The sequence below is a fragment of the Colletotrichum spaethianum genome, assembly GCF_022836535.1.
Source record: "Colletotrichum spaethianum MAFF 239500 DNA, contig30, whole genome shotgun sequence".
In the NCBI taxonomy this organism is placed as follows: domain Eukaryota; kingdom Fungi; phylum Ascomycota; class Sordariomycetes; order Glomerellales; family Glomerellaceae; genus Colletotrichum; species Colletotrichum spaethianum.
In genome coordinates, this window is record NW_026054800.1 from 337,509 (window position 1) to 363,695 (window position 26,187).

General features: G+C 55.0%; 9 protein-coding genes and 1 non-coding gene across 10 annotated transcripts; 3 read left to right on the forward strand and 7 right to left on the reverse strand.

The window, feature by feature from the left end:
• Positions 1-2,695: 2,695 nt before the first annotated feature.
• ColSpa_09759 (glutathione S-transferase 1) lies at positions 2,696-3,641 on the reverse strand (the record flags this gene model as incomplete). The annotated part of the gene is made up of 3 exons (XM_049275971.1): positions 2,696-3,012; positions 3,135-3,547; positions 3,604-3,641. The coding sequence occupies 3 exons, from the start codon at positions 3,639-3,641 to the stop codon at positions 2,696-2,698; spliced, it is 768 nt and encodes a 255-aa protein (XP_049131928.1).
• Positions 3,642-4,486: 845 nt separating this feature from the next.
• On the reverse strand, positions 4,487-6,725 carry ColSpa_09760 (biotin--protein ligase; the record flags this gene model as incomplete). Its single annotated transcript, XM_049275972.1, has 5 exons — positions 4,487-4,983; positions 5,058-5,329; positions 5,395-5,967; positions 6,021-6,636; positions 6,689-6,725. The coding sequence occupies 5 exons, from the start codon at positions 6,723-6,725 to the stop codon at positions 4,487-4,489; spliced, it is 1,995 nt and encodes a 664-aa protein (XP_049131929.1).
• A 248-nt stretch (positions 6,726-6,973) lies between these two features.
• ColSpa_09761 (cytochrome oxidase assembly factor 4) lies at positions 6,974-7,519 on the forward strand (the record flags this gene model as incomplete). Its single annotated transcript, XM_049275973.1, has 4 exons — positions 6,974-7,038; positions 7,182-7,213; positions 7,317-7,381; positions 7,451-7,519. The coding sequence occupies 4 exons, from the start codon at positions 6,974-6,976 to the stop codon at positions 7,517-7,519; spliced, it is 231 nt and encodes a 76-aa protein (XP_049131930.1).
• A 388-nt stretch (positions 7,520-7,907) lies between these two features.
• ColSpa_09762 (mitochondrial genome maintenance protein MGM101) lies at positions 7,908-8,905 on the forward strand (the record flags this gene model as incomplete). The annotated part of the gene is made up of 2 exons (XM_049275974.1): positions 7,908-8,569; positions 8,638-8,905. The coding sequence occupies 2 exons, from the start codon at positions 7,908-7,910 to the stop codon at positions 8,903-8,905; spliced, it is 930 nt and encodes a 309-aa protein (XP_049131931.1).
• A 523-nt stretch (positions 8,906-9,428) lies between these two features.
• On the reverse strand, positions 9,429-10,724 carry ColSpa_09763 (receptor-type tyrosine-protein phosphatase O; the record flags this gene model as incomplete). Its single annotated transcript, XM_049275975.1, has 3 exons — positions 9,429-10,299; positions 10,388-10,537; positions 10,696-10,724. 3 exons carry the CDS (start codon positions 10,722-10,724, stop codon positions 9,429-9,431), a joined length of 1,050 nt encoding a protein of 349 aa, XP_049131932.1.
• A 2,160-nt stretch (positions 10,725-12,884) lies between these two features.
• Positions 12,885-14,666, reverse strand: ColSpa_09764 (choline transport protein; the record flags this gene model as incomplete). Its single annotated transcript, XM_049275976.1, has 3 exons — positions 12,885-14,090; positions 14,189-14,446; positions 14,508-14,666. The coding sequence occupies 3 exons, from the start codon at positions 14,664-14,666 to the stop codon at positions 12,885-12,887; spliced, it is 1,623 nt and encodes a 540-aa protein (XP_049131933.1).
• A 1,349-nt stretch (positions 14,667-16,015) lies between these two features.
• On the reverse strand, positions 16,016-17,866 carry ColSpa_09765 (dehydrogenase xptC; the record flags this gene model as incomplete). The annotated part of the gene is made up of 4 exons (XM_049275977.1): positions 16,016-16,827; positions 16,880-17,320; positions 17,383-17,793; positions 17,815-17,866. The coding sequence occupies 4 exons, from the start codon at positions 17,864-17,866 to the stop codon at positions 16,016-16,018; spliced, it is 1,716 nt and encodes a 571-aa protein (XP_049131934.1).
• Positions 17,867-18,794: 928 nt separating this feature from the next.
• ColSpa_tRNA_263 lies at positions 18,795-18,880 on the reverse strand. Its single transcript is given in 2 exon segments — positions 18,795-18,829; positions 18,844-18,880. It is a non-coding gene; the product is annotated as a tRNA-Glu (tRNA).
• A 2,728-nt stretch (positions 18,881-21,608) lies between these two features.
• ColSpa_09766 (monooxygenase mdpK) lies at positions 21,609-22,421 on the forward strand (the record flags this gene model as incomplete). Its single annotated transcript, XM_049275978.1, has 1 exon — positions 21,609-22,421. The coding sequence occupies one exon, from the start codon at positions 21,609-21,611 to the stop codon at positions 22,419-22,421; it is 813 nt and encodes a 270-aa protein (XP_049131935.1).
• A 109-nt stretch (positions 22,422-22,530) lies between these two features.
• ColSpa_09767 (putative transporter MCH4) lies at positions 22,531-24,309 on the reverse strand (the record flags this gene model as incomplete). The annotated part of the gene is made up of 8 exons (XM_049275979.1): positions 22,531-22,712; positions 22,769-23,152; positions 23,207-23,706; positions 23,763-23,847; positions 23,911-24,010; positions 24,072-24,126; positions 24,180-24,275; positions 24,302-24,309. The coding sequence occupies 8 exons, from the start codon at positions 24,307-24,309 to the stop codon at positions 22,531-22,533; spliced, it is 1,410 nt and encodes a 469-aa protein (XP_049131936.1).
• Between the last annotated feature and the right edge of the window lie 1,878 nt (positions 24,310-26,187).

A 26,187-nucleotide genomic window follows, 5' to 3' on the forward strand; every position in this document is an offset into this window, starting at 1 on the left:
TTGCGAGACTGGCTCTGCGGACGCACAAGTGCTCGGAGGTGCTTGACCCGTTGTAAGTGGACGTGGGCGACTTACATCCCCCAAAACCCGTGAGAGAGGCCCGTCGTTTTGGGAGGGGGATTCGACGTTTGGCAGCAAAGCACTTGGTCTAACAATCGCCTTGTACATCAAAGCACATCTGAAAAGCAGCTCTGGGCCTCTTTTTACATACGAACAAACTCGTCGCCATGTCGGGGAGCTCGATTCTGCTTCATGCGGACCGGCCGCCCACCACGTCCAACGCACCCTGGTCCTGACACAGCGGGCGTCCCGGCAAGGACCCTGGAGAAGCAACTCCCGAGTCCCGACAGATCGACAGCGGCCCTCACGTTCGAACGCCAACTCAATTCGTCGGCGCGGGCGCCTTGGCTCCTTGTGCGTGCGCGTGTGGGTGGTGAGACATGGTTCTACACCACCCAGCAGACGGCTGCCCACATCCAAGGCATTGATTGAACAAGGCGGGAAAAGGAAGGTCATCGTGCCAGATTGGTGCTGCGGGCCAAACGGCCGGGATTGCGATTGGGCAGATCGAGATGGAATTCTATCCTTGGCGACGAGTCGATTATGGAACATTACTGAAGTTCGACGTCTTCTATACGTCTTTTTTCCCCGTCTCCATGTCGTCCATCAATAGCATCGACGGGGTTGAAACGGTAGACTGGATGATGCGGTTGTCCTCCTCGCTGCGGCCCCCTCCTCCCCTCCATCATCTCTGCAAAGATGGAATGAAACATGTCCCCTCTGCTGTCAAGACATCCAACAGGAACAGGAAACCGACCGGGACACGCCCATCACCTAGAGAGTTTCTCGCTAGCACTCGCACGTTAGCCGCCGTGGAAAAATCTTTGGATGCGGGGTGGAACCACACAGACAGACACACACTCATTGTCCAGCATCGCAACGAATTCTGCAATGCTGCCGAATCCGCAATGAAGGTGCGGAATCATGCCTCCCCCTCATCGGGCCCTGCAAACCCCTCCCCTCCCTCCCGCGCAAACCACATGCCCACCTGCAGACGGAGTGCCGTCCGGGGCCTTCCCGATCCGGAAGGACGAGGCCGTCCCGCGACGCCGATTGGTGGGCCATTCCCCCTTTGGGCACTTTTACCTGCAATCGCCGCGCCAACACACACGCAATTGCAATTGCCAGCAATCGGCGGGGAGGAGGGAGAGCGGACAAGTCGCGAGAGAGGGAGGTGAGATACGGCCACGAGAATGGAAGAATGCGTCTAATAGGCCGCGCTAGATCATGCGTTCCTCGTCCAGTGTCTCTTACTGCCCACTCCCGTTCTGCCTGGCCCAACCACACACATACACACACACGCGCACCCGCTGCTTTTGTGCTCTCGGAGCATGTTCATGACGGACTCACATCTCGTCTGTGCAAGGGCGCGGCCCTCATAGGCCTGGCCCAGATGCCCAGGATGGAGTAGGGCCTCCGTGCCAGCGCTTGTCGATGGGTGTGGCAGCTAAAGACTAATTAACTGTGTGGTGGGCGAAGCTTTATGCGGGCCGCCTTTCCCTCTTGTCGACTCAGGAGCTGCTGCCCGTGGCTGCGGCGCACGAGTCTCATACCATGCGTCGATTACTCTTTCGCGCGTGCCTTGGGACGGTCCAAGGTATATCGAGAGGACTACTGGACTGCAGGACGGCCCTTTTTGTCGCGGGATGGTTTGGTGAGACGTGGGCAAACGCGGCGGCGTTAGACTTGGACGACGGAGGGGGACCTAGCGGTCGGGACCGGAGGCCGTCGATTGGACTCGACGTTGGGAGGGAGGGAGGGAGGGGTGATGATGGGTCTGTGTGTGTGTGTGTGTGTATGTCCTTTTGATACTTACGAGCCCGTCGGATAGCCATGAATTAAGGTAGTGGATTGAGGGCAACGACGGGATGCCCTCCCACGGTTCTCAGCCGGGCTCGTGGGACACCTTCTCGACGAAGTTTCATTCCCAAATGCTTGATCTGACACGACGGAACCCCTAGTGACATCACCGAATGATCAGGAAAAACTCTCGGCTTTCCCAGGCCAGGCCGCCTGCGGAGCCCGGCGCACGGGGGGCCGGAGCGGATGGGGAGGAAAAAAGCCTGGTTAATTGCCATCCTCCGACAAAAGGCTTTTGCCGAGCCAGAAACCCTGGCCATCGCAAGTCCTGTCACGGCGCCGCATCTCTTGGCAGGCCAACCTTTTTCTTCCTCGGCCTCAAGATGAGACTGGAAGAGCACCTCTCCCAAGCCTGGGATGGCGAGCCGAAGACTTCGGACATATGTCACCGCACGCGGTCAACCACTCGCCGTTTCGCCGCCGAGGGCTCGTTATCGCGATCGCTACTTGTAGCAGGTACAAAGTGGCATCGCCGCAGCTAAAGCGTAGGCCTGAGGATTGTTGAAAGTTTTCGCAGCTTGCATCTCATGTTGATTATGTTAATATACACTTCAGTAGCCGGGATTAGGCGCATCCAATGCCGTCATCAAGTTGAGACGCCAACACCACTTGCACACTGAACATCTACACCGTCCTCATTCTCCTCGTGGCCTGATCGAAGCCATCGCCGAGGAAAAACTCTGGACATTTTCCTTTCGTACCTCGTCTCGTACCTCGTCTCATCCCTCAATCTCCTTAACCTTCTCCACGACCTTGAGGTACCCCGGCTGTTTCTTCAGTCGATCGGTATAGTCGAACAAGACAGGGTGCGCCGCGCGCGCCGAGCCGCCGGGCCAGCTCCCATGGCGTCCCAGGCGCCCTCGTCTTCGGCCGTGATGAGGGCGAAGCTGATGAGGATGTCGGCGGCCGTGAGGGCGGGGCCGCAGAGGAAAGCCTCGCCGCCGGGCGCCACGCCGGGCGCCGTCTTGAGAAAGTGCTCGAGCATGGCGAGGTGCTTTTGCGCGGTGGGCAGGAGGGCGAGGGCGGAGATTTTGGAGGCGACGGCGGAGGTGAGGGGGCGGACCAGGAAGGGGACGTTGTTGGATTTGAGGACTGGATGTTCGCGGCGTGTTAGTAGTCGAATCTGGTGCGTAAAGGCTTGCGGTTCGGCGGCGGGATGGTGCACTCGGTGCAGGCGCTCGCGAGGATGGAAGAAACGGGGGAGTAAAACTCACTATCGATGAGGAGGAACTGCACGATCACGGGGAAGAAGCTGCCCTCGACGTAGTGCAGTAGGTACTGGAACCTCGAAAACGCCTCCGTCTCGCCGCCGACGCGGCCCTCCTGGCCCGGCTTCCACCGCGGTGGCACGAGGCCCGGGCTGCGGTGGCCAAAGTGATCGACGAGGTACTGCGTGATGTACCCGCTCTCGGCGAGCCGGATGGGTTCCGGGCCGGGCGTTCCCGCGGGATCGGCCGCGGAGGCGGGGGGCGTGAGCTCGAGGATCGGGGCCTTGCCGAGGGGGTGCACCTCGGCCAGTTCCGGGGGCGCGAGGCGGTTGGCGTCTCGGCAGAAGGTCTGGACGGTGTAGGGGATGCGAAGCTCTTCGAGGAGCCAAAGGGTGTTTTGGGAGCGAGAGTTGTTCAGCCTGGGTTGGTAAGTGAGATTGTACGAGGGCGGTTGAAGGGGAATTGGGCCAGGTACCAGTAGAGCTTTACTAGGGGGAGGTCTTCCGTCGCCATTGCGGGAGGTGACCGAGTCGTTGCCAAGGATCGCGAGGTTATGGTCGTGGCGTGCAACGGTTGAGCGAACCGGGTTCGGGTGTACAGATGGTTCTTGAGCTGCGATGAAGGGATACCGCGAGCCGATTGGCTTGGATGACAGCAGCGCCTTGCGAGTATTTCAATTGAACGCATCGTGATTGCAGTCTGGTCGCGCGACGAGATGTGGTATTTATCCTATTCCCTCCACTGTTTGAGTGACTGACGTGACGCATCGTCGGGCGAGTCGGAGGCAGTACTCGAGCTCAAATATGGCGCTTTTGTTGCAGGCCGGGGGTGGCGCAATGTTTCCGCATTGTCTCCGAAGAGGGGCTGGGCAGTAAGACGGCGTGAGGAGGTGCCAGGGAATCCGGAAACTGGCGAAAGGCATCGTGAGCTTCCTTGGGTATCTCGCTGTGGCTTGATGCAACAGGGCTCGAAAGAGGCTGGCACCGATGCGGGTAAGACGGTCATCGGGGCTTACGAGACCGATCTCAGGCGTTCTTTAGCGATGACGAGGGAGTGTCAGCCGGAATGGATTCCGTCCAGGTTTCCGGATACGGCACGCGGCATGCCCCGGTCAGATTCCCAATGTTTCTGCATCTTGAGATCTCGTGTGGTGACTGTGCCGCACAAGCTCCCAACAGGGAAATACAAAACGGGCCTAGACTTTTGCCAGTCCAATTGCGATTCGCCGTCATAAAAGACCTACTTGGACGAGATGCGGCCCTCGACCGGCACATTCGTTTACATACCACCCGGGCGACGCCTTGGAACAGAACAGGGTACATATCTCGGCGCCGCCTTGGCTCACCCAGTCAGCCCTACTACAACTTCCTCTTAACGAGCCCCCTCCAGAAATCAAAGCTGTTCTCGTCGCTCTGCAGCGCCCACATCCTCCCCGTCTCCCTGCCCATCGAGTCGACCTCGACGGCCTTCAACATGCCCCAGTCCCTCGTGATGCCCACGATCTTGGCCTTGGCACCCGCCTCCGCCTCGAGCGTGACGTTCTGCCCGCTGTGCAGCCAGTGCGCGTAGTACCGTTCCTCGAGGTCGCGGGAGAAGCCCTCGCGGCGGAACTGCTTGTACAGCGCCTCGATGCGCGTGAGGATCCGCGCGAGCAGCGTCTCGAGGTGGAACCCGCCCGCGAGCGATGCCGGCGCGATGGCGTTGAGCGAGGTCGTGGGGCGCGAGTTTGTCGTGTTGATGCCGATGCCGAGGACGATTTGGTAGGCGCCCTGGGAGTAAGCGCAGTTGGAGAGGATGCCGCCGATTTTGACGTACGAGGGCGGGTCTGTCGTGGGAGTGTTTGGGTCGCGGCAATCTGGGCACATTGTTAGTTGCGGTGATCCTAATGGTACTGTATCTCTACTGAGAGATGGAGATATTGCCACTCACAAATGTCATTGGGCCACTTGAGCTTGACAGGAACGTCTCCGCAGCCGTCGTCGTACGACTTGACGGCCTCGACGATGGCGATGGCGGCGATGTACTGTATGAAGACGACTGGGTGGGAGGCGGCTAGGTGTGCCGGATGGTTGATGACGGTGGAGAAGATGAGGCAGCCCGCCGGCGAGACCCAGACATTCGTGCCGCGGCCGCGGCCGGCGACTTGAGTCGTTGCCGTGAGCGTGAAGCCGGTCGGGAGGTGCGCGAGGAGCTTGGGGTTCCTATGGACGTAAGCGTGAGTCGGGGGCTCTAGGACAAGAGGGTGAAGAGAGAGCGCGGAGCGCACTTATCCATGAGGGTGTTAGTGCTGGTGACGACCTCCCCGTACATGAGGGTATCACCCCACTCCTCGGCCGTGGGTTCCCTTGCACGGTACCCCTGGAGCGAGTTGTAGAACAACCTGTGGTTGAAACTCGGCGTTTCCTTGACGTCGGGCCACGCCTCCTCGTGCGGGACAATGACCTTGACAACCCCGTCGTAATCAATCATCGCCGCCTCCTTCCCTTGCGGCAGCGCCTCCCGCAGCTCGTCGACGTCCCATCGCGAAGAATGCTTTTCGATGCGGAACACGTCGTGCTCACCGCGGATGTACTCCTCGGCGTCCGCGCCCTCGCCCTCACGAGTGATGGCCTCTTCCCACGACGCCAGCATCTCGCCCACCTCGGCGTGGTTCGCAGAGGTCAGGTGCATGCGCGAGAGCGATGGCGGCGCGGACGGATCGGCGCTGAGGTCGAGACCGAGTTTGGACAGGCAGGCGCGGAGGAAAGTGACGCGGGCAGCGTCGGCGGCGGCGAGAGTAGAGGTAAGGGATTCATAGGAGGGGATGTGCGGCTGCGGGTGGAGGTTTGCGGCTGCGAATCTGTGATGCGGGTTAGTCTTGAGATTGTGGGCGAAAAGGGGAAGCGGACGTACTCCGGGTGAGGGCCGGTCAAGATGACACTGCCGGAGCCGATTTTGCAGAAGATGACGGCAGCCTTGCCGTCTCCGCCGTCGACGGCGACGTCGTCGGCATACTGCGCCAACACCTCGACACCGTCAAACTTGTCAGCATCGACAAAGACGCCTCCGCCGTTGTAGTAACTCAGCACCTCCCCGTCCCCGAACCCCTCCTTCACACTCAACCGCACCGCCCTTGCGCCCTTCTCGCTGTGATACTCGAATCCCTTGAACGCCCCGCCGCGACACGTCCCTGGGAAGAAGCCAAGCTCGCGGGTCCCAATGACCTCGAGCGTGCGGTTGCCGACCTCGAATTCGCACTGACGGCTGCCGTAGTAACCCCCCGCACAGAAGCCGAGGTACGCGCCGCCGCGGCGGACGAAATCGGCGATGCGGCGGTTGCCGGGGCCGTTCAGAACGCGGCAATAGCCGAGATCGCCGCCGCCGGGGATGACGAGGAGCGCGCAAGTGGGCTGCCAGGGTTCCTTGAGGAGGGCGGACTCGGCGACGGGGATGACGGCGTAGGTGGGGGAGAGCAGGCGGCGGAGAGAGTAGATGCAGTGGCGGACGGACTCTACGGTCGTGCCGGTGCCTGGGAGTGGATCAGAGATGAGGCCGTAGTCAATTGGAGAGAGGGGAGGTACCAGTATAGACCAGTACGTTGAGTTTTCGTGAGGCCATCGCGGATGCGGGTGAGTGAGCTGTGGTGGGTATGATGAGATGAGTGGTGAGTGATGAGTGAGTTTCTGTGGTGGGAGTCACCAGCTTTTTTTTAGGGGCACTGTCTTGAATCCCTAACCCCCAACGGAATCTCAAACGCTAACCTGAGTCTTTCCGTTTACACGATCAGAGGTTGATGAGACACGGCAGCTTGGAGGCACGTCAACAAGCAAAATCCAACAGGGCTGACAATCCAAGCGGAAGACGCAATGTCGAAACAAGAGAGCGACGCGGTGCAGAAGGCCGCCGTGGATGATGACGAGCCTGACGACTGGTACGTTGACAACAACCCAAACTCCGTCCCAGTCTTTCGAGGCTTGTTGCTCGCGATGAGGTTCGGAGGAGACAAGAAGAAAACATTGGAAAAACAAACACCAAAAGCAAACAACATGGCAGCTAACGATTGTCCGTGTGCAGGGACAAGCGCATCTTCAGCACGGGTTGCGCAGGTACGGCATTCCCCCCGATCATGTCCGCCGCTTGGCGGCGGGACATGCGGACTGCGGACGCGGGCGCGGACACGGCGCTAACGCTGACCTCTACTTCTGGCAGACGAGAACACCAAGTTGACCGATTGCTACTTTGAGAAGAAGGATTGGCGGCAGTGTACGGCCGAGGTACGTCTCTCTGGACCCTCGGAATTCCCTTCGACATCAAAGTGAAGCTGATGATGTTGACTTGCCCAGATGGAGCGGTTCAAGAGCTGCTGGAAGCAGCAGGGCAACGACCACCGGACCGATATGAAGGATGCATGAGCGGCGAACGCAAGGCTCTCCTGGAGAGGATGTAAAACATTGTCCCATAACTATAGATTACACCTGAAAAGAAACCAATCCCAACTCAGTGCCTCGCAGACAGCTCGGTGGGCTGATGCCGGCGACGGTGCTACAAAAACGTCGCGCGCACAGTGTTCACGACCAGAATGGCCCAAGCTCCCGCCACTCCGGCGTGGCGTTCACCCGGGCCGACCAAATTTCGATTGGGAGTCCCCGTTCGAGGATCTTTGCCATCTTGACGATGTGAGCATCAACGGCGGCGCAACAACACCCACCACATAGTGCGACTCTGTTATTTCACCCTCCAACATCCGCCGACCCCTCCCGATATTCTTCACAGACGAGGAATCCTCGCCGCACCACCAGCATGGCGTCCCCCTGCACCCTCCGCCCGCTCCTCCGCGCGACATCACGACAGTCCCTCTCCCAGGTCGCAAGGATCGCCACAACATCCCGCTACAAGGCCGCGGCCGCGGCCGCCACCACCCAGCGCGCAACACCAGCAAAGTCCAGCACGACGTCCAGCTACGTCAGACGGTCCCCGGCATCGAACACCTCTCGCGCAGCCGCCCCGAAAGCGACCCTGACTTCGACGCCGGCCCCTTCAGACCCCTCCGACGCAGCCCTCGGCCCGAGCCTCTCCTCCACGACCCCCCTCCCCGACGCGCCGCCGGCGTCCTACCCCTCGGAACCTACGTCCTCCTTTGCTTCCTCCGGCGGCCCCCCGTACCAGCCGCAACAACAACAACAGCAGCAGCAGCAGGGGCAGATTATAGACTGGTCGACGTCGTACTACGGCCTGGGCACGCAGCGCTTCTCCAAGGAGGTCGTCGACATCCTCCTCCAGCCCGTGAACCCGGCCGACGTGGAGGTCAAGCCCGACGGCATCATCTACCTGCCCGAGATCAAGTACCGGCGCATCCTGAACGCGGCCTTCGGCCCCGGAGGATGGGGCCTGGTGCCCAAGGGCGAGGTGGTTGTAGGAGACAAGATTGTGACGAGGGAGTATGCCCTCATTGCGGAGGGACGGTACGTTTGAACCCCATCTTTCGCTGCCAGACCTGAGGAGGACCCACGACTAACGCAGGACCACGCAGATTCATCTCCCAAGCGCAGGGCGAAAACACCTACTTCGCGCTCGAGAACCTGCCCTCGGCCGTCGAGGGCTGCAAGTCCAACGCGCTGATGCGGTGCTGCAAGGACCTCGGCATCGCCTCGGACCTCTGGGACCCCGTCTTCATCCGACAGTTCAAGAAGCAGCACGCCGACGAGGTGTGGGTCGAGCACGTCACGACCAAGAAGAAGAAGTTGATTTGGACGCGCAAGGACGTGCCTGTGGGATACCCCTTCAAGCGGACCAACTGAGTCCGATGAGAAGAGTAGACGGCGGCGGTTGTAGCTTCGAGGCCTCGACTTGGCGAGCATTATGTATGAAAAAAAACAGAGCGTAAGGAAGTGTAAGATTTGAAAGAGCGGGAATCTCAGCTGTAAAACATAGAATAAACACCATGGCCTCCTTGGAGAAGACGGGGCCATGGACGACGAGGTGCGCGTGTAGACGCACGGCAGACACATTTGCATAGCGGCCAATCAATACTCTTGTACAATCACGCGGGGCCGGGCCTCACGAGTGTGACATCGAAAACGGGATATCGGCTGTTGAAAGCGATTCTCCCGGTGTCTATTCAGCCCCTGAACACGGGAATCGAGCGGGGAGCGCAGAACGTTGCTGGTCCCAAATGACAACCACCCTCGAGTGTTATCACCGTCAAGCCAAGACTCCCTCGCCAAGCCGAATCTAAATCATGTATATAAAATAAAGCAACCCCCGCAAAACTCCGTTCCCTAACCAAACACCATCCTCACAAGAGCGGGCGGGCTGCTGCAATCACTTCTGCACGCCCGAGCTGGACCCACCCTCTGGGTTCTCGGCCGTCGGCGTCGTGCCCCAGCCCCACGGCATCCACGACGATGCCCCGCCGCTCGTCTGCCTCCGCCGGACGGTCCCGTCCTCGTCGTCGCCGCCGAGGTCCTCGGCCCCGCTCTCGGCGTCGATCTTTTCGAAATCCGTCTCGCTGCGCGACTTGCTCAGCCCGCTGTGCGCGCTCGGCGGCCTCTGAGTGATCTCCTCCTCGCTGCCGTCGAGCTGCATGCTTCCCGAGCGGCCAAACGCTTCGGCCGAGGCCGAATCCGACGCCGCGGCTTCGCGGTCGAGAGCCTTGAGGAGGAAGGCGAGGCGCTCGCGCTGCGCGGCGATGAAGCTCGTCCTCTCGCCGCCCTGCAGCTCCGGCGGGATGAGGGAGCCCGACTTGGAAAGGTCCTGGTGCTGACCGGGTGCACCGCCGCCCGCGGCGGCGCTAGTGGCGGCGGACACGGCGCCGGCAAGGAGGTTGTAAAAGTCGGAGCCCGCGTGGCCGGCCGGGGCCCAGCGCGCGGTGGGGACGCTAAACCGGGCGAGGAGCGACTGGGTGTAGGTCTGGTTCGGGGCGGCGGCGGCGGCGGGCTGAGGCGCGGGTTCGGGGTCGCCTGGGGGCAAGCCGAGGACGGAGGTCTTGATAAGCTCAATGGCGCGCTTGAGGTAGGCAATGCCGGCGGCCTTGAGGCGGTCGTGGGCCTCGGAGATGAACTCCTCAATCTGGGCCTCGTTGTCTTGGAGGAAGGGGTGGACGTGGGTTTGGTAGATGATGCGGGCGCCTTGGGTCTGGGGGAGGACGAGGTAGAGGAGGAAGAGGAGGCGGATGTAGGCGTAGAAGGGGATCCTGCCGTGGTGTTAGTGGGGATGTGAGCCGAGGGAATCGCAAATAGGAAAGGGACTGGATGCGATAGAGTGTGCGAGTCAGAACGTACCAAACGAGGAACCATTCAGTCCAGGACTCGACGAGCAGGCCGCAGGCGAGGACGACCCAGTACATGAGCCATGGCGTCAGTTGGGCGGGGTCGGAGGTCTTGAGGGCCTTGTAGGAGGCGAAGAGGGGGAAAAGGAAGGACGCGATAGAGCTATGATGCGGGATGCAATGTCAGCCAAACGGAGCAAAGTGGCGGTCTCCAAGTACACTCTGGAGGCGGGGGCCAGGACTGGCTTGATAGAGGCGGGCGGGCGAACGAGAGAGGGAACGGCAGACAGCTGCCCCTGCCACGCGGGCGGGGGAACTCACGATAAGAGGTGGGCGAAGATGTCGAACATGGTTGTGATATGAAGGCTCGAATAAGGTCGCAAAGTCGAGTGAGGTGTAGGAAGTAAAAAGGTTGTCGGAGCAGCAGGAGGAGAAGAGACGGAAAGGGTCCGTAGCCTTGCACACGGCTCAGTCAGCGCGCAGCGGCGGCGGCGGCGACGCACAGCCGACGTCAGGCGAAGATGGTGACAGAAACGATGGGCGTACGCTAGACGGAGTGATCAGGCCGGTACCGATTTAGGGTGACAGGTGAGAGGCAGAGCGTTTGAAGGGGTCTCGAGGTCCCAGAACGTTCCCGTCAAGGGCTGCAGGTCTGGTGTGTAAGCTTTCTGAGAGGTAAGTAAAAGGTATGGATGGGTGTACGAAGGATGGTTGGAGATGCAGGTCGCGGGGTGCGAGTGCAGGTGCAGGTGTAGGCGCAGCAGCAGCATCGGCATCCGGCGCTCGGTGGGGTTCTGAGCACGAGGACAAAGCAGCTCAAGGGTCAAGTGAGCTCACTGCTTGGCGGATGCAGCGGGCAATCATGGGGGGGCGTGGCGGGAGATGGAACACTGAGTTGGGGAACGCACATGGGTGAGGGGCCGCTGAAAGCCGGGCACTTAGTTTACTACCGGTATGCTGCGGTACAGAGTAGAGTTGGGGAGATCGGAGGGGCACACGGCAAGTGAGGGAGGGGCCCGGATGAGATCTTAGCTTGGTGCTTCCAGCGTGCCTAACGTCATTGAGGGGCACTAGAGTGCCATGGTACTACCCTACGGCGTGGATAGCAAAGCTCCGAGGGGGGGGGGATAAGCCGATAAGTGGTCAGGCCGATAAGGATGAGGTAAGCAATGCACGCGGGCTGAAACCGGAGCTGACGAGGAACCAACCTGATGAATTCGTCCCGTCTCTCCTTTCGCAGGGCTCATCGAGGGAAAATGACCGCCTCTAAATACCACGAGACCCCTCCTTAATCAATGCACGCATTGTGGTCTGTCTTGCTGAAAAGTTCTCATGAGCCAGTTTGACATATAGGTGTCCACATCAACGAACTTTGGTTCCTGAGCAGACAGCCATCGGTTCTCCATGGACCAGCCCCCCAATACGCGTCTCACGACGACATGACATGGAGGGCAAATCTTGGGCGACAGGAACCATGTTTTACCTCCAGGCATCCCCCGTATCCAAGCGCCATGTGATATCCTTTAGTGGCTTTCGGTCCCGCCCGATGGCCGGGGTGCCGACTCGACGTTCCCTCCCCGGATTGCCCTTCCAAGACATTCCAAACAGAGTCGCCTCACTGAATCATTGCATCGAAATGAACCATTCCCAAGCTGCACTGTTCCTCCAGAGCTCGTGGCAACACCGGGCAAGATGGCAACTGTTCTTTCAACAGACTACTTTGGTGCTGAGCGTCGAAGATGTACTATGCTGGCTGCCGAGTTGCGCACTTCCTCTAGGCAGTCAATCCGTGACGCGTACTCAGGCATACCGCCACGTACTTTCTCCCCCAGGCATACGTTTTACAATGAAAGGGCAAGTTGGCTTCCTAAAGTTCAAGATACGATTGAATCGTCAAGGTGATATCCAGCCACAATATCATGTAAGGTTGCCTTCACACTGTCGTCACCGTTGTCGCTATTCCTCGGTATTACCTGGCCAGGAAGGTTCTGGAGGGTGGCAAAGAAATCGATACAGAAGATTTGGGTGGGAGAGTGCAGCCATCTTGCTATTCTACTCCATGTCTGTATGGCCACTTCTCTCGGTTCCGTTTAGGAATGACAGGGCACGCCTATGGAGCAATGTTGCGCCTTAATATCTTGGGTTCAGTCCTCGTCTGTTTCTGCTCTATGGCCTTGGTAGGACTTCTTTTCTTTCCGGTCGTTCCCTGATCCCGGGGTGTCCACTTCAACGATGTCCTGTTCGCAATCCGCTTCCAACCACAGCATCTCGATCCGAGGCAAAACACTGCCTCAGCCGAATTGCTGTCTGACATTACTTACACCAAGCTCCCGTGAAGGCACCTGACAGTTACTGATAGCTTACTCGAGCGGAGTCGTCGAGGTGTTGACTTGGATAAAGTGTCTTGCCTCCAGTATTTGGTCTCATTGACTAACAAGGACATAGGGTATCAGAGCGAGCTTCTGTAGAAAGCAGGCGTGCAACCATTGATACCCTCCCAAAATACAAACTCAGTTGTATGCTTCGACATTTGCAATGGCAGACTTGTTCAATCCGGGCCAGTGCTTCTTACCACGGGCGAACCAGAGCGTCAACGCACCAACCACAGCAGCCACGTAGATTGGGCCGGCGTAGTTCATCTCCGTCCCCGTGACAGGAATGGTCTGCGGGAACGGCAGCCAGATGGTCAGATACATCGACCACAGCAGCGCGTAGATGTTGATAGGCATGCCCCACCCCTTCGGTAACGACCAGCTGCCGTACTGGACCTGGTACTCCGGGCCGTGGCCGATGCGTCCGGTCATACGGGCGTGGAGCATGCAGGATATGGCGATGATGTAGGAGCTGTACAGACCCAGAGACGAGAGCGCAGTAAAAGCCGAGAAAACCGTCGCCGTCGCGTTGTTCCCGACGGTGAATAACGAAAGGCAGGTGACGATGATGCATGGCAGCCACACGGAGCGGATCGGGACCCGGTGCTTGGGATGGATCTTGGCAAAGTACCGCGGCAAGCCTCCGTCTCGGGCCCACGCCCAGGTGATTCTCGACACCGACGCCAGCGAAGCGGCAACGACACAAAACGTGATGATGAGCAGACCACACACCATCGCGGTTCCCGCCTTTGGCCCCGCCGCGTTGAAGAGCAGGGGGATGATGGGATAATCCGAAGCCAGAATCTCCTCCGTCGCGCCGCCCATGCCGAACAAGATGGCCAGGATGATGCCGTACGACAAGACGCCGTTGAGCACAATCGTCCATAGCATGGCCCTCGGCACGGCCTGCTTCGCCTTGCGCACCTCCTCGGCCATGTGCACGACGCCGTCGAACCCGATGAACCCCCACGCGGGGACCAGCATGCCAATGTTCCAGCTCACGAAGCTGTTGGTCCAGCCGGAGCTGACGGTGCGCTCGAAGAAGACGAACTCGGCGCTGGCGCGCGGGGCGAGCGTGAGCAGCACGACGACGAAGATGAGCCAGAGGACGACGTGCAGGACGCCGGCGAGGAGCTCCATCCACGGGATCGTGCGGAAGGCGTACATGTTGATGAGGCCGCAGGCGACGAGCTGCGCGATGATGACCATGGTGATGTGCCAGGGCTGGAACTGGTAGGAAGGGTAGTTCGTGCTGACGAGGCCGATGATGATGTTGGCTTCGGAGGCGGCCGAGCCGGCCAGGGCCGAGACCCAGGCGAACCAGGTCACCCAGCCTTGCATCCACTGTGAAGGTGGTCAGTCTCGGTTCCATTCGGGTTGTGAAATAAGACGCCAGTATGCCAACAATTTGGCGCGATGCCAAGGGAAATTGGTAGACATACCGTAATGAACCGCCGGTGTCTCTCCGGCGCAAGGAAGTGAGTCCAGTGATACTGCGCTCCGGCGATGGGTTGGATCGTCGCCAGCTCAGCCATGGACAGCGCCTGCGCCATGGCGCCGACGACCACGAGGATGATGCCCCACGCAAGTGTCTGCGGGCCGCCGTTGTAGAAGGTCGCTCCCATGTCCATGGCCATGACTTCCCACGACGACATGAAGATCAGGGCGAAGGCCAGAAGTTGCCAGAAAGAGAACAACCGCTGCGTTTCGTTGTCAGTGTAAGTGCCACCAAAACAGTCGGTTGATGGAGCATCTCATTACCCTTAGTGATGAGCCACCCGTGCCGCCGTCCGTATGCTCGCCTCCGCTCTCGTGGTGGTTCCTGGCGCTGTCGTCCGTGTTGCCGGACGAGCTAGTGGTGTTGACGGCGGCATAGTCGCTTTTGGGCTGCTGCATCTCGAGAAAGTCCCCTTGCCCCATCTTGTCTGACTTTCAATCCGATAACTTTCTTGAACTTATGCCGGCGAAAGAGGAGGCTTACCCAAGGGAACACGCCAGAGGAATCATCGCGAAAGGAGAAGGAAGCATGTTCAGAAAATCTGGGAGAGGGAAAGAAGGTATTTCTCTGCAGCGAAAACGGTGCCAAGAAGACTAGACGATCTGGGCTATGGACTAAACATGCAGTCCCCTTCGCACCAGTCCGACTTGAGGTGGTCGGTACGTGGTGCGATGCGACCTTGAGACAAGGGATCTTGTAACTCTCATTGGCGAGGTTAAGCAGGACCCTCAAGTGAAGATACTGTGGATAACTCATAGTAGCTGCAGGAAGTTGTGTGAGACCCCAGCCTCTGGCCTAGATGCAAGTGCCGCTAGCAGGGGGATGTTGTAGGAATTTTTCGCCACGGCCCACGGTGGTTCAATGTGGTAGGGGTCGAAAGTTGCAGTGTTTGGGGCGAGATTCACGAGAAAAAGAAATTGCATGCAGAGTACAGATACGGTGTCGCTGCGCGCCATTCTCGGTTGAGTGTTGGCGTTATCAGCGTCAATTGAGCACGGGAACACTTGAGAAACAGGAATTACGCTGTTGATTAGTCAATTACTCTAGCATCGTTTTGGTCTTATACGTTCATTCATTTGGTTGCTACATCTTCTTTCTCGACATATCATCTTACATTGAGACTCTTGCTGAGTTCAAACATTGTGAAATGCAGGCGGACGTCAGAGGTGCGAAGAAAATGTTTTCTTGTCGTTCATCGCGTGGCAAATCGGTACAATATTACACGCAACCAACCATCAATCAAAGGCGGTAGTCGACCTCATTATCAAGTCGAACTCTAGAGTTTACTCGAGGCTATGCAGACGCTTTCATCTTCCGCCCCAAAACTTAAACATCAAGAATGGCTTCAAGTAACCCTTATGCCTCTAGGATGTCCTCAATGAACGTTGAGGATGCCAAGGTAGATACTGCATGTACCAGTCTGCTGGCCAAAGTGAAGTTCAAGTTTGTATGTGTTTTCTTGTCGTGGGTGGTGAGAGCCGTAAGTGGAAGTCCAGATAGAAGGATACGGATTAGGGAGACGATGCTACGAGGCACTCGAGGTAAGCATCAGCTAGTGCAGCATTTGAATATCGCTTCAGTTCTAGAGTTTTTTCCGATGGTAAGCATATAGAAAGTTCCATAACCCTGTTGTATGCATGTTCTGTCACACGTCTGTCACGGCTTCAAAATATAATCATACTGCAATCATGGCCGGAGTTGTAGCATTGTATTGAGAGAGAACATAGACGCAGAAAAACAACAGGAAAATTAAACTGCTGACTGAATCCCGTCACTGTTCGAAGCCTTTGATTATGTCTGCTGCGTACTCCGCTACAGCATAGACTGTAGCTTGGGTATGCGCCGCTGGCAGAATTGGCATGATACTAGCATCCACTACCCATAAGCCCTTGACTCCGTAAACGCTCAAATTACTGTCCACAACACCTCCCCACTCCCGAGGCATCATTGCTGCTGTTCCCGCCGGGTGGTCGAAACTTGAAGCCAGCCACGACTCTTTCATGAACGTTTCAATCTCAGCGTCACTTGCCACGCCAGGGCCTGGCATCAGCTCGACGGCGCCAAGTGACTCGACACCCGGGCTCGACATGAAGGCCCGCGCTTTGGAGACTGCGCGGGTGAGGAGGATTGTGTCGATTGGATTGGAGATCGTGTTGAAGTCGATTAGCGGTGCGATAGCTGGGTCTGGGTTTGTGCTATTGATGGTAATCGTACCTCTCGACAGAGGCTTTTGCAAGGCTATAGGGAGGTTTTCCGCGCCGCCGAATGTAAACTCAACTACCCCTGCCTTTGAATTGAGGAACTGCCGCGTCAAGACGTTTCGTTGCTGGAGAAACCCCTCTATTAAGGCCGAGTTTTCGGCGTAGACTTGAGGAAGATGATGCAATGGATCTTGCTCACTGACTGCCATTGCGATGGATTGATAGTTGACAGGTTCAAGATCTTGCAGGGACGTGAAAACGACTTTGTTTCCCCAGGCATGAGTGTGCGGCCCAGTTTTGTTGGCCTCGTACTCCGCCCAAGACCTGTTGTAGAACGTCTCGTTGCTCATCAAACTCGGGTTGAGTGTAGTGTCGTTTGTAACTGAACGGATGCTAGGTTAACTACAGCCGAGGCTACAAAGATGTCTACTTACAATCGTAAACCATGAAGATGGAAGGATGATCTTGAAAGTTCGCACCAACTCCAGGCAAATCGGACACGACTTCGATATCCAGGGAGCCGAGGAGCTTCTCTGCGCCAACTCCACTAAGCTGCAAGATTCGTGGAGTGTTGACAGCGCCCGCAGCTAGGATGACATTCTTCGATCTCACAAACTTTGTCTCCGAGCGATCACGGCTGTCGATATCGAGTCCAATCGTCTGGTTCCCTTCGAACTTGATAGCTGCTCCGTAATGGTGCACAAGAAGGTGCAAATTCAGGCGATCGCTGACAGGGTTGAAATATGCGGGTTCGGACGTCGAGCGCGTTGCGCTCTCGCCTCCCGAATTTTGCGGTAGCCAGGCAATGCCGACATTGTCTCCGTCAGCACCGTCTTTCAACACAGGAATTGCTATGTCTTCGGCCCAAGCTTGAGCTTGAATAGCTTGGGAACACTTAGCTCAAAGGCTCAAGACTCAGCAGGTTCATGCAACTTACCTGCTTCCGGCCACTGCCATGACGGAAAACCTATTTTCACAGGCCCGTCTCCGTATGCCTCTGGACTCCATTGGTAGCCGTACTTATCGACATACTCTTGAGCAGGAGGCGCGAAAGTAGAAGACTTGCGAAAATATTTCAGCAGAGTGTCCCAACCCCAACCTGGATTTCCGAGAGCTTCCCATGCGTTGTAATCAGCCACGGAGCCACGGTCCCAAGCCATGCCATTGACGGTTGAACTTCCGCCAACGGTGGCCCCGACGCGTAGCCGAGAAGTACGGTTACCGAGATGGATTTGCGGAACAGATGTGATATTGTAGAGGTGGGCTGACTGGTCATATGTTGCGAAGTACGGGACAGTAACGTTAACGGTGTTGGCAAAGTCTCCATATTCAATTACAAGCACCGTCTCTGGAGAGGTGTTAGTCGTACTTCGATGACGTGTCTCTGAACTTGAAGCATTACTGAAGAGACCCGTGGACATCGTCTCTTACTGTTTGGATTTTCGCTAAGCCTGTTCGCCACAACGAGCCCACTTGTGCCACCTCCGACCACCACGTAGTCGTATTCTGCCCCGACTGCGTCGAGGCTTGTTCTGGCCTGGTCTTCACATTGCCCTGCAACCAAGCCTGTCACCAAAAGGAGGGTCAAAGACAGTATCAAAGTCATGACTGGGATGCTCATGAAGGCTTTCGTCACTATGTGGAAAGAAGATGCACTGATGAGAGGAATGGGTGAGCGATGGATAATAATAAATCTCCTGAAATTCGCAGACGGATCATAAGACATTGGTACTTATCATTTCTTCATTGCTACGAGCCCCGCAGTAGGGATGTGATTACAATTGCGTGCCAACAAGAACCGCAGGAGCTGGCTGCAGTGTAACCTCCAGAATTGGTCAACTTGCTTATCCGCCAAGCAGACTATTGGCCTGGAATGAGGAGAAAGTATGAATTTTCATTTCGGTAAAGCTCGACAGGAATGCTACATCATACCAGAACAAAATAGACGACCAAATTTGGAAATGATGTGCTCATATATATATAGTTGTATTCGTTCCTCCCATTTGCGCTTCATGGCGCAGCTATATGTATATATATATAGATAGTTATTATGTATGTTTGAGGATAAAATTAAATCCACCTGCAAGCCATGCAAAACCTACTGGCTTTCAACTAACCAGTCGAAGTCGTGAAATTTGAGCGAGCTTGTTGCAGGATTCCGATCCATTCAAGATGCAACAGGTTCAATGGAAAAATCTACTCAAGTTTTCTTTCCGTACGTAGCTTCCGGTGCGCCAAGCCCCCGATAAGTGATGAAGCATTTTGCGCAACACTTTTGGATACGAACAATAAACCACACATATGTCAAGCTCAGCGAACTAGCCTGCGATGCGACATAAGTAGCAAAAGTTCCGAAACCGAGAATCGAACTCGGGGCTATGCCTAACCTCTCAATTGATGAGAGGGCATCATGTTGGCCACTACACCATATCGGATGTGGATATCTAGGCTGGAAAACCATAGGCTTAGGTAGAAAGCCAGCTCCACCCTTACCGAGAAGCAGGCCGTATGATTGTCGATTCGCAAATTTACAACAGGCCAGATTTAAAGAGTCAACATGAATTTGAAATCTGCTTAGCTCCTTTACTGAAAACACTTTCAGCGAACACCTAGAACAGCAGCATTCTTCCAAAATACGGATCTCTACGGTTCGCTGCTTCTAAAAGATGCATTTACTCGTTTTTATAATGTACCTGAACATCGGCTTTCGGATAAAACATTACTTTTGTTAGTTTCCTGTCAGTTCATAGGTGTTTAGCTTCAAACCATGCGATTGTGTTTTGGGGGTTCTGTGGTCACAAACAAAACGCCCTCTTTTCAACCATGGCAGTTGAGTGACAAAAGCAACATTCTTTTGGTGCCCCTTGACTAAAAGTGAATTCCGCCCGAATAGGCAAACTGAGGGAACGAAGCTGAAGAAATCTCCGGTATAAAACAGGAAAGCAGGCTTTTTCCATATTTCCTTATTCTGAACTGCTGCCTAGCATCTCAGCTTGATGGAGGGAGGTGCTTCAGCTGCAATGCGGAGTTCCGGCTCGGTAATCGAGTCTAGACTGTTCCCACAAGCTGTTTCCCCGGTGGAGCTTTCCAGTTATTAGGGATATCATAATTTGGACTGATACAGAGATTCAGTCCCAAAGCTTACTAGCTTCGGCTGATGTATTGGCAGGCCTGTGCCTTTCTGCGCATACGGCAATTCAAGAACATGAGGTTTTAAACAAGATCCGGATACCAAAAGGGCTTCTCGAACTTCCGAAAACGTTGAGCGTTGCCAAGGTTGATTGATGGCACTTAGTAAGAGCTGGCTCAAATCTCAGATATACATTGCACCATGGCTCTCTCCCTGTGCCACTAGTGCACTGAGCGCGGAGTTCCGTCCGTTGACCTTCTAGATTTGGTCTCGTTTTGTAGTTGACTATGACAGGTGATTACAAGGCCAAGAGAAATACAACCCTTTTATCAGAGGGCTTTGCCAATCATAGCAAGAATTCGGTAAGAAGGCGTCTTATTCAGGGCAGAGCAGTATCATGTCGAACGCTGCGAAGATGTGGCTGCTGACGCCCATTGGTTACCATAACAGGAAGCTCAAAACGGGATTCAAGAGCACAATCAAGTTTGGAGTAAGCAGCCATACACCCTTAAGGGCAACAAGAAGAAAAAAACGCGCCTAGCCCTCAGATAACAGACGAAACAAATCGACCTTAGAACATAAATACTCACTCAATGTCTGTTGTCATCGTCCCACCATTTACACTTTGCAACTCAGATTTCAGCGCAGAAAGGCATCTCTCAGCAATTTAAAATGAAGTTTTCTTTTTTCACATTCGTCACAGTCTTCGCCGCCATCGTGATGGCCGCCCCTACTCCCGAGCCTGCGGAGCTTGTTGCTAGACAATGCACATGCACAAAAATCGGCGACGAGTGGATTTGTCGCGGCAGGCTCTGCCAAGGTTGAATTCAAAAAGGGATTCATGCGATCCGTAGATGTTCTTTGAAAATGGGTACGTTATCAAGCCCGGTGTGTGAGGAACTTAACTAATATTCACCTGATATATAGGTTTCGATAACATCTGATAAGGCAAAACATTTGGGTGCTTTGGCCCAAAGCTTGGGAAATTGTGAGCCGTCCCTTGGGTTCACATGTTATTGCGTGTTGGTACTTATCCACCATTGGAGTGAGAGTGGGAAGGATGATGCAATTACTGGCTAGAACAACTCGAATATGCAACAAATCTTCTGATCGTTTTGCGAGGAGCTTCTTCAATTGACCGAACTTTCAGCATGTTATCAACAGGATGGTTGAAACCTCCTTCCGAACTAGTTCGGGTAGGGGCACCTTTCCATCGCAATCAAAGGAAATCTTCATACGCATCTCATTCTGTTCGACATCGCGTTATGCCACCTTTCCATCGACTACATCAGCGGGATGACCGGCTTCGAGGGTTGGATAAATGGCATCAAAAATATGTCAATGGATTTTATATTTCAACTGGTGCTTGTGACCTGGGGACTGTGAACATGTGACCTGTACTTCTAAAAATGCCGGACCAACTCAATCTCGGCGTTCAATGTTCGACAGCCGATCAAAACTCGGACCATGACCGGACTTTTCATCGGACTTTTCGAGCACCGGTCACCGAACGAAGACCCTGCGTCTCTGATACTACCCGCAAACTGATCGAACCCAATTTTGACCATGTGGCGGTAAATCTAAGGTTGCATAGCTTCCTGCAGAGTCTATGACGATTTTGTGTTCGGCATTTGCTTGTCGCCGTGCACCGAGTGGCCGTGGTCTATGACGACAACCTTGCGCCAAGTCCTCGCATGATCGAACCGCTCGGTCTCGACTGAGCAACGGATTCCTCCGTGCTTGGATTCATATCTGTTCACCTAATCATATCTACATCAGTACAACCTATACATCTCCCTATGCGGGCTAATTTATCGTATTTGTCCGAGGCCGAGCCGGTCGGCGAGATGCTAATACAACGGGCGACTGCTTGTCTTCCCTACGTAACGTCATAAACAACTAGAAGAATCAAAAGAAGCTTGAATTCATAGATATATAGTAGATAGACTCACTGTCTGACCCCGCCATCGAAACTTTGTTCAGCCAGTTGCAGAAACCTTTAGCAATCACACATCAGCACCTCCAATACCACAATGTCGTCTGAGCCAATATCGACTACCAACCGGACTCTGGCCATTTTTGGCGCGACCGGTCGCACTGGAAGCGAAACTATCAAAGCCCTCCTCGCCAAACCAAACAACCCCTTCACCATGAGAATCTTCGTCCGCTCTCGTGATAAGCTTATTTCCATGTTTCCCCAATTCAAGGCCGACCGCAACGTCAAAATCATCGAAGGACAAGTCACCGACGTTTCTTGCGTAAGAAATTGCCTAGAAGGCGCGGATACCATCATCTGCGCGCTTGGCGACAACGACAACAAGCCTACCATACGCGTGCTAGAAGACGCCACCAGGTCAATTGTCACGGCACTGAAGCAATTGAAGAGCGATGCGGGTGGGGAGTGGAGACGGCCGCGATTCATCCTGCTTTCGTCTGCGACGTGGAACAAGCGCTTTGAGGCAAAGACACCCGTGGTTGTAAGGTGGCTCATCAAGAATGCGTTTTACTATCCCTACGCCGACCTTCTCAAGGCGCATGAGACGTTGCAAGCCGAGCCGGAGTTGATCAAGTTGTTGCTTGTGCAGCCACCGGCAATCATCGAGGAAGAGGCCAGCGGGTATACCATCAGCGCTGAGTCGGTAGGCCTGGCAGTTTCATATGGAGACCTCGGCGCAGCGTTTGCAGAACTAGCGACTGAGAAGGCGTATGAAGACATTGCGGCTGTCGGTGTCACTTCAGGCCTGGCAAAGGAAGGGTTTCCGAGATATGGCACCGAAGTTTTGTACCGAGTTATTAGAGGGTTGATGGCGAGTTTCATCCCTGGATTTTGGAGGCTCATTGCTTAAGTTTGAAGGATGGTTGGACAACAGCCTAAGTTTTCCACTTTGGCGTTGATTCTATTAGACATTGTTAAAGATTATATACTGTTCGCCAATCTTTTGCTTGGCATTTCCTTCAGACACGCTGCATGGTCAGCATGCCCTTCAACATAGACTTTATGATGCCTGGCTTGGGCCCAGTGCGTCGCGAAGTCGTCAAAGAGACGGCATCGTTGTTCTGCAGGGTATCTCCTTGATGCTCTTCCGACAGAGCAATCGACTCCAGTTCTCGAATTTTCCAAACGCGCAGGAACCAGACTACGATTTCATTAGCTGACCGAGGTCGTTGAGCTGTTGGGTTTTAATCAGCTTACTCGATATAAAGGCCGCGATGTACATGAAGCCCGTGAACAGCTGAACGTTCAAGTAGGCATTGATGCCGGAAGTCTTGATCGTCAAGGCGATAGGCTCGGCAAAGGTGGCCGGGATGACAAGGATCATCCAAAATATAGACAGCGCCGATGGGAGAAGCTTGATTCCGACGACTTCAGCTCCGACGGGTCCAACAGTTGGCCACAACACACCAGCAAAGGCACCAAAAAGTGAGAAGACGATGGTGCCCGCGAAGTTCTTTCCGGCAAATATCCAAATAAAGAATGTCGCGAGGCCGGCAACGAGGGTGCCCAACCCAGCCATATTAATGCGGCCGAAGCGATCACTGACCAGGCCGATGACGGGGCGTCCGATGCCTTGAGATACTACATGACAGGTCAGCGTCTGAGACTTGTCGACGAAGAAAGGGGTCTACTCACAGTTAAACATCGCCGACACGATAGACCCCTGACTGGCACTAAAGCCAACAGTCTGCGCATAATCCGCTAGTGAGAAGACGGATATCACATATCCAAACAACCCAAAGAAGCCCCAAGACACAAACAACCAAAATTCAATCCTTTTGAAGATATCCTTATGGAAGGCAATGTGCACGCTGCCAAGCGCCTTGTTGCGGTCCTTTATCATCAGACAGCACGCGCCGTTGACGACAAACGACAAAATTGCAAGGATGCGGAACGCCCACGGCAGGCCAATGTTGCGGATCATAGCATTGGCGCCGAGAGAATAGATGAGGCCGCCGAGGCCCGACCCCGCGGTAGCGATGGAGTTGGCGAAGGAGCGACGAATGACAAACCACTGAGGAACGAGGCCGACGGTGGAGTTGAAGGTGAACCCCATTCCCACGCCGAAACCGATGCCTTGTGAGAGGAGGAGATGCCATATTTTGGTAGTGAAGGAGGCGCCGATGAGGGCGGCGCTGGAAGGTGGATGTCAGTTTCCGGACGGTAGAGTGCAGACATGAGCGAGACTTACGTCTGGACTACGACGCCGATGCCGAGAGTCGCTCGGGTCCCGAAGCGGGGGATGCAGAGTGTTACAATCGGGGCGATGAGCAGAGCTAGTCCGGGGGTGTCAGCGAGATGACGCGGGAAAACCTGGGGAATGGGGGAGTGATGCTTACCCACAGAAAAGGACAAGCCGCCGACAAAGGCCAGCGCGATGGGGCTTGCGCCAGGAAAGGCTCCGGAGTTGAGATAGTAGGCAAGGAAGACGGCGTATGACTGCATCTAATCGTCAGAAGATCGTCTCGCGTCATGTAAAGGAGAGAAGCTGTCAGCTCACCGAATTCAAGCCCCATGTGTGAGCGTTGATGAGGAAGACGCAGCCGACAACGACCCTTCTTTCACATTAGTAAACCACGGAGGGTGAGTACAGCGCTCTAGGACTCACCATCCATAGCCGCCTTCTTTGAACTCTGCTTGGCCACTCGGCTGGTGATCAGCAGGACTTGTTGGCGATGCGCCATTCTTCTCATTCTCCGATGCCCTGGAAGCATTGTCAGGCATCCGTACCACGACATCGTGGCTGTCCTGTTGACCGGAGGAATTAGAGTGAAAAGGCATACCGGGCAGCGACAACTCAGGTGGCGCGCGTTGTTGTCGGTAGTGTTGAGTCACTGCAAGCAAGGTCGAGCTTTTTAAAAGATGCAATTTTCATAGCAGGAATCGGCTGCGGCAATGGATAACAGCATTGGTCGTTTCGTGAGGTAAACCGTTTGCTGCTGGGCTTTGTCCACCTGTTTGCTTCGCTTGACAAACGTCTTCGGGGTTCGGTGACAACGGGAAACTAGATCATCGAGGTTGGATCTGAGACATATGACTATGTTGTAATGGTGGTCACGGGATTGGGACTAGGAACTAGGGGAAGCGAACGGGGGTTTCCCTAGGGAAAAAAATCTTTTAACGAGTAGAGCGCCTTTTTTTTGACCCGATGCGCGGCGCGTTTTGAGGTGTGGTTTGATTTTCTCGTTTGGGTAGGATCGGGAATAGAACGGACATGCTGGAGGCAAGCAATTTCATTTCTCGGCATACGGGGAGTCGAGTGACGAGCGAGAAAACTGCAGAGCCAGTGTCTAGGCCGGATACGGACGGTGCCAGAGCCGATGTTCGCAATGTGTAATGTATTGCTCTCATTGGTCTCATCATCTTAATGCTGCATGCCTCGAGGTATCCCTGATCTTTCTAGGCGAGAAACAAGGACAAAAAGACGTTCTCAGTTTCTAGCCTCAAGGGATTTTGATCCCCCAAATTCCGCACACCTTTACAGTAAGTCGCCTGCACTTTGTTCTGTGGTGCAACTTTCAGTACCTTTGAACATTCGGAACGCCCTCAAAAACTTTAGGCAAAGACAACCAGAAGTTCAATTCGGCAAATGTTTCGCAATCTCAAAGCTGTTTTTCAGCCTTGCCCCAGTTCAATCATATTTTCGGATCACGCGAATACAAAAACCGAGCTCGCGGCTTCACCGGTGACTTCCCCGTCTTGCCGGCCGGTTTCGGCGGTTAGTGGTTGGTCGCAACCGAGTGCCGGGCCGTGCTGGTTTAACTTTACAAGAAAGTCGGGACGCATACCGGTTCGGCGATAAGAGCTCGGATTCTTAACGCTGCCAGCTCTGAATCGTTTGGTCCAAGTTTATTTTCCAATTTCTTGGGTAGTGACATCAAGACATGGAACGATGAATGAGAAGGATTATGTTTGTATCGACCGGTCTCCGCCTTTGGCTGTTTATCATTGTTGCTGTTTTCGACCTCAACCATTCTCACTTCAACTAATGGACCACAGAGAGATGCCCATGTCATATTTTATCAGTGTAGCATTCGTGTCTCTCCAAACTCATAATCTAACAAACTCTACTCCTCAACAGCATGGGTGTGAGATTTATCCTTACCATTACAAGTCCTTGGTTGTTGGTCCTACTTGCACTCGCCTAAATTTAATCTTCTATACTCCGGCTAAGTTTTCGCTGGTATGTTGCCTTCCTATGGCGAAGCTGGAGGCTGCCAATCCCAGGAAGGACGCCATGTTTCTTTACTTCTTCGGGCATTGAAGGGCCCGATGAACAAGAAGGTGCCACGATTTTGACGCAGCTGCCTAGGCAAGTTCCAACAACGAGACCATAAACTTATTAGCTATAGTAGGTTGAAGAGAACTAGGCTTTGTGGCTCCTCATAAACTATCAACTTCCTTCCTTGGAAGTTCCTGCAATCCTCGTACGCCAGATGGCCAACTGCTCTGGCTCTAGTTTCGACAGGTTTATTGAAGGTATTCGAAGACAACACTGTCAAGTTGGGCTACACTCGCAACCTTTCCGTACAAGAATTCGAAGGCGATCTGGAGAGTATCCGAGTTGGGCGTGTAGTCCACTGAGACTGTTTTCCAAACACCCCACCCCGCCCCAT